This window comes from Biomphalaria glabrata, chromosome 7 (assembly GCF_947242115.1).
Source record: "Biomphalaria glabrata chromosome 7, xgBioGlab47.1, whole genome shotgun sequence".
NCBI lineage: Eukaryota > Metazoa > Mollusca > Gastropoda > Planorbidae > Biomphalaria > Biomphalaria glabrata.
Window position 1 is genome coordinate 14,675,890 of NC_074717.1, and position 6,000 is coordinate 14,681,889.

The 6,000-nt window shown below is 39.8% G+C and overlaps 1 protein-coding gene across 1 annotated transcript in view; it reads left to right on the forward strand.

Annotated features, from left to right (window-relative positions):
- The window catches only part of LOC106052990 (FMRFamide receptor-like), a 120,479-nt gene extending 114,727 nt beyond the window's left edge, over positions 1 to 5,752 (forward strand). The window contains exons 6-7 of the mRNA XM_056035526.1: positions 1,616 to 1,798; positions 5,233 to 5,752. Coding sequence (XP_055891501.1) covers positions 1,616 to 1,798; positions 5,233 to 5,484 — 435 coding nt within the window. The 3' untranslated portion in view covers positions 5,485 to 5,752. The remainder of the gene's footprint in view (positions 1 to 1,615; positions 1,799 to 5,232) is intronic.
- The last annotated feature ends 248 nt before the right edge of the window (positions 5,753 to 6,000 follow it).

A 6,000-nucleotide genomic window follows, 5' to 3' on the forward strand; every position in this document is an offset into this window, starting at 1 on the left:
TAGTTTTTTTAATCTAATCGTGACTGACAGACCGACCAACAGACAAAACGCACAAAAATAATCTTCATTTATTCGGATGGGGGCACTAAACAAAAAATAAATAAAATCTGATTTATTTAAAAAAGTTTAAGGAATTGGTTTAGCACCTGATCATGTTGCGACGTTACGATACGGCACGAAAATCGCTGCATAAAAGTCCATTTAAAAAAAATGTGCCTGATATTTACATACAAAGTGCATTATTAGCTTTTATAAACAAACAGAAATGTTTTCTTTTAATTTTAGCAGCTAGTTGACCAGAAAAAACATCTTTAACTATTATTTATATTTGTTGTAAATATTTCCTGTACATTTTTAAAATATATTTGGCTTAGTGATAATGAAAATACACAAAAATCGTCCATCTTTGTTAGCATATTGTAACATTGCCTCCCTTACATTTACGTAATTGTTTTAGAATTGGGGTATTTTTATGAAAAAATCGCTTGCATAATTAATTTTATAAATTAAACAGTTTGCTTTTAGAAAACCAAAAGTAGCCGTTGCACCTAAACTTTTTAAGCCGCATTTAATGATGAAATAATATTTTTCATATCTCTTCTAGTTGTCGAGATCTGAGTGTGACAGACGGACAGACAGACAGACGGACATTTTGCACAAACCTAATAGCGGCTTTTCCCCCTTACGGAGGCCGCTAAAAATATAATACATAAAGCAATCTACTTACATTATCCATAAGAAATACACAAATATGTATGTACACAAATAATGCAGTAAATAAATTCACAAATAAATATACACATTACTAAGTAAAATGGTTCTCAAGCACTTTACTAAGTTACATAACACCAATCCAAAGTGTAAGAAATAGGGGATGAAAATATGTAGAGCTCAAGCAAGATCTCGATGCGCTCCCTGTCAGCTCTCCAGCGTGAATGACTCGGACAGTGAAATCTCGTGGCGAGGGGGGGGGGCGATAGGGCTGCAATGGTGGTGTAGACTATCTGGCGTCTTTTGACAAAGAGATTCCCGCTTGATCGTGACGAAAGTTTCCGGGAGATAGACTTTGCGCTAATTGAAAGACCAGGAAATTTTCCCAGGTAGTCAGAGAACAAAAGGGGGGGGGGGATGATCGGAGGTGCCCAGGACAAGGTAGATTACACGATCGGGGATATCGCCGGCCGAGGTGTTGAGTTGAATGGGCTCTTTGAAGTGACCAGCCGCTCCCGGAAGATAAGGGCTAATTGACTAGCTGACCTTCTATGGCATTGGAAGGTTAATAGTTCATTCATTGTCTGGACATTAACATTTGGTTACGCACCAACATAATATCTTTTTAATTGTAACTATTTTTTTTAGAAGTGTCATCAGAAGTCTTCTACTATCCATTATCTAAAGAATACATTACACCGTGTTTTTTTTGTTTGCAAGTCTGTGACTTTTCAAAGCTCAATGGGTTTGTTGCTTCTCGTAAACGCTGATGAACTATGTGGATGTGTTAAAATGGGCTGTAGAATGGATCGAAAACAGTTGATGCCTAATTGTGTAGTCTTTATGTTGACTAGTTTCTTTGTTCTTTGTTTATATTGACCTTCATGTTTCTATCTTCTTTCAGTTCGTCATTCCAATCTTATTGGTGATCATCAGCAACATGGTTCTTCTATGTTGCCTCAGGCATAGGCGGAACCTGTTTGTTAGGCACGTACAGGTGAATGGTGAATCGTGTCGGAGTGCCGTCAAAGACGGACGAGTGACGCCTATGGTGTTGGCGGTCACGTGGGCATTTGTTTTGAGTCATGTAAGTCATCCAATTTGTCTTGAGTCATGTAAGTCATCCTGTTTGTCTTGAGTCATGTAAGTCATCCTGTTTGTCTTGAGTCATGTAAGTCATCCTGTTTGTCTTGATCATGTAAGTCATCCTGTTTGTCTAGAGTCATGTAAGTCATCCTGTTTGTCTAGAGTCATGTAAGTCATCCTGTTTGTCTTGAGTCATGTAAGTCATCCTGTTTGCACTGATACTGCTTGTGTTCATTCTTTAAGAATAAATGTTTTCCTGGTTCTATGAAAAAGTGTTGGAAGATTTCTGACCTAAAGCAGTTTGTTTTTGACCCTAAGGGAGATTGACTAACCCTATAAAGTTGTATATTTTATGACTAACCATAATAATAAGGCTACTCTTCGAGTCCGAAGATTAATGAGGAATACAGTATTTCCCATGGATACGCAGCACCAGCTGTGACCTACATATTTTGCCACATCGATGGCAAACATAACATGACTAACCAGACACAGTACACAGTTATATATTCTATCATTAACCCTACATAATTTTCTATTCTCTATTATTCAATATCAAACAAGTTTCAAGGGTAAATCCATGAAATCAACATAAAACACATATTGAAATCTCAATAAATGACGTCATTGTTTTCTTTCCAATCAATAGAAGCTTTCAGAAAGAGGCAGTTCTACAAATAACCTGCTTGATACTCGATGAAGATTAAAAATTTTTGTTGGAGATCAACTTCCGGTTCAGTTTTGTTATCTGAGCACTGAGGTCAGCACTTAAAAAGACTACACTATATGTCAACATATGCACTGAGAATGAAGGTTGTTGTAGTCTGAGGGGAACCAATACAAAACAAAACATTCATTTCACAAAACAACTGATCCAACTCTCCCTGTCGACAATAAAAACAAAAGTTATTTGATTAAACTATTTTCCCTGAACACTCTGGAATCGATTTGTAGAAGTGAAATAATTAAAAACAGCTCATAAAGTCCAAGTACCTACACTACCTACTTAGTCTTACTATAACGAGGGTTGAGATCATGTATCTATTTTGAGATGGCAGACTATAAAAAGGGTAAAAAAATTCGCAGGCCATTGGTTATCGTGTTTCATTTCGACACTATCTCTGGAAATTTAGTATTTGTTGTGGGTGTGTGTGATTATTTATTTTACGATTCATTAAAATGTTCTGCCTGCTGAATTTCATTTGAATTGATCACCACTTCACGAATCTTCGACTTACACTTGGTTTATGTGTCACTAAAGTTACGTGGATTCTTTACGGTGCACAATGTCAGAAGTTTTGATGGAAATAAATACCCTACTGCTTATAAAATGCTTCCAATTTTGACATATTTTTGCGTATCTAATAGCCTTGGACAATCAACTCCTGGCCTTCACGTGTGGGTCAGATATCGGATCCGGCGAAAGAGTTATCACAGACAGAAGAAGAGGCAGAATCGAAGGACTGTCGCCTAAACCAGGAAACATTGAGCAAGAGGCAGAACCGAAGGACTGTCGCCTAAACCAGGAAACATTGAGCAAGAGGCAGAACCGAAGGACTGTCGCCTAAACCAGGAAACATTGAGCAAGAGGCAGAATCGAAGGACTGTCGCCTAAACCAGGAAACATTGAGCAAGAGGCAGAATCGAAGGACTGTCGCCTAAACCAGGAAACATTGAGCAAGAGGCAGAACCGAAGGACTGTCGGCTAAACCAGGAAACATTGAGCAAGAGGCAGAATCGAAGGACTGTCGCCTAAACCAGGAAACATTGAGCAAGAGGCAGAACCGAAGGACTGTCGCCTAAACCAGGAAACATTGAGCAAGAGGCAGAACCGAAGGACTGTCGCCTAAACAAGGAAACATTGGGCAAGAGGCAGAATCGAAGGACTGTCGCCTAAACCAGTAAACATTGGGCAAGAGGCAGAACCGAAGGACTGTCGCCTAAACCAGGAAACATTGGGCAAGAGGCAGAACCGAAGGACTGTCGCCTAAACCAGGAAACATTGAGCAAGAGGCAGAACCGAAGGACTGTCGCCTAAACCAGGAAACATTGAGCAAGAGGCAGAACCGAAGGACTGTCGCCTAAACCAGGAAACATTGGGCAAGAGGCAGAATCGAAGGACTGTCGCCTAAACCAGGAAACATTGGGCAAGAGGCAGAATCGAAGGACTGTCGCCTAAACCAGGAAACATTGGGCAAGAGGCAGAACCGAAGGACTGTCGCTTAAACCAGGAAACATTGAGCAAGAGGCAGAACCGAAGGACTGTCGCCTAAACCAGGAAACATTGGGCAAGAGGCAGAAAGAAAACTTAGAAAGTCAAACTTGCTGCTCTACCCTCACATGAGAAAGGTACTGGGAGACTACTGCAAAAAACTCAGGGGTAGTTCTTACTATAGATAAATGGCTCGATGTACTAAGGGTATGATTCTTTGAGGGGCGTAATTTTATGCCCCAACTGTAGATCTTTACAAGCGTATAAGTATTATAACGTACACTCAACAAAGGAGTATAGAATCAATATTTATTTACAGCAAACAATGTGTTACAGATATAATATGGAATACATAATCATCAATAGTAAGAGTATCTAAATGTGCCCAAATTAAATACTACAGGGCGCCTAGACTAGATGCAATAGTAGATTACATGAAGGTATCATGACACAACATAGTATTATCCCAAATATTTAGTACACACAATGCAGAAATAATATCTCCTTAATCTAGGCAACACCCCTGACAACTATCACCAACACCCTCCTCAGACAAGGTCAGTTCTCCAACTAACTAGACTGACCACAAGGAACATTATTATCCCCCCTTGAAAATTCCGTGCTCAAATAGTTCACCCTCACAACTAATAAAATAAACAAACACACACACACAATCGCACATCTTCCCCCCCCCCCCCCCCCCGCTCTTGACACTACCCTGAGGAAACATTTGGAGCCGGCGCTCCTTAGGAAGTTTGAAACTCACAGTGTTATAGAGCCTGCGACGCGGCTGATCCCAAATTGTATTGGCGCTTGTCACTCCTTCCGATACATCAGCTGCTTGGTCAGGTGGAAACTGCTGTGTGGGTGACATGGTACCGACCATAGATAATGTCCAGGCATTCATCTCATTTTTTTTAGATAATCCATCCATAGTCATTTTACGGCTGAAGGAAGCATCTTGATGTCATAGTGCGTGATAACCACGCGATACCACCAGAGTCACCGTTACATCTTGGAACAGAAAATAATAAGTATCTTGATAGTATTCTTTTAAAATGTCTCCTGCTTGACACAAGTCTAAACTAAAAGGCTAACAAGAAACTGCCTAACAGGCTAACAAGAAACTGCCTAACTTGTTGATTATTTGATTTAAAATCCCTCCATTTACCTTTGACCCAGTATCTGTGTGTTTTTGTTCACTGTCTGTTTCCTGTTCCCAGGTGTTTGCTGTGGTGCAGGTGTTCTTAAACTTACAAGGTCCCTGCTCCAGTCCACAGTGGTGTATTACGTTCAATCTGGTCTGTGACTTCATCTTCCTATCGACCTCCGCCACTAACTTCCTCCTGTATTACGCCTTTGGAAAAAAATTTCGTAAGCTCGTCCAGGTGTTCTTTAGCACTGGGAGGTGCGGCAGAGCGCGGCAGAAATCTTTCCGAATGTCTTCACGGTCCAGTAGGTCAAGGTCAGTTTGACATAGACTCTAAGAAATGTGAATGGAACAAAAATATCTCAAACAGAAAAACAGAATCTATAATAAATGTTATGGCCATGTATTTGTGCGAGACCAAACGTGGTAGTGGGTCCCGACACTTGCCTGTGACATCGCAGCCTTTGGGTGGTGGAGACCAATAACTAGTTGATACGTCAGTACGTCATACCTGTGACGTGGCAACATGCTATTGGTCTCCACTACCCACAGTTTGCGACGTCATACGCCAGTGTTGGGCCTACTATAATGATTGGTCTATAGTGCCGTCTGAAGGGGTATTTGTACATGTTTTATTTGAAGAATGATATACACATTTATTAATGAATCATTTCTGGTTGTGACACATTGCAGTGAAGATATTATTGTATGTATTGTATTTAATGTTGTATTGTACACATATAAAGATAATGTTGTTCATGAAATGTAAATATGTCAATTATGAATAATAAAATTGTAAAAAGAATAAATTGACTATAATTAATTGAAACAGAGTTTGAAA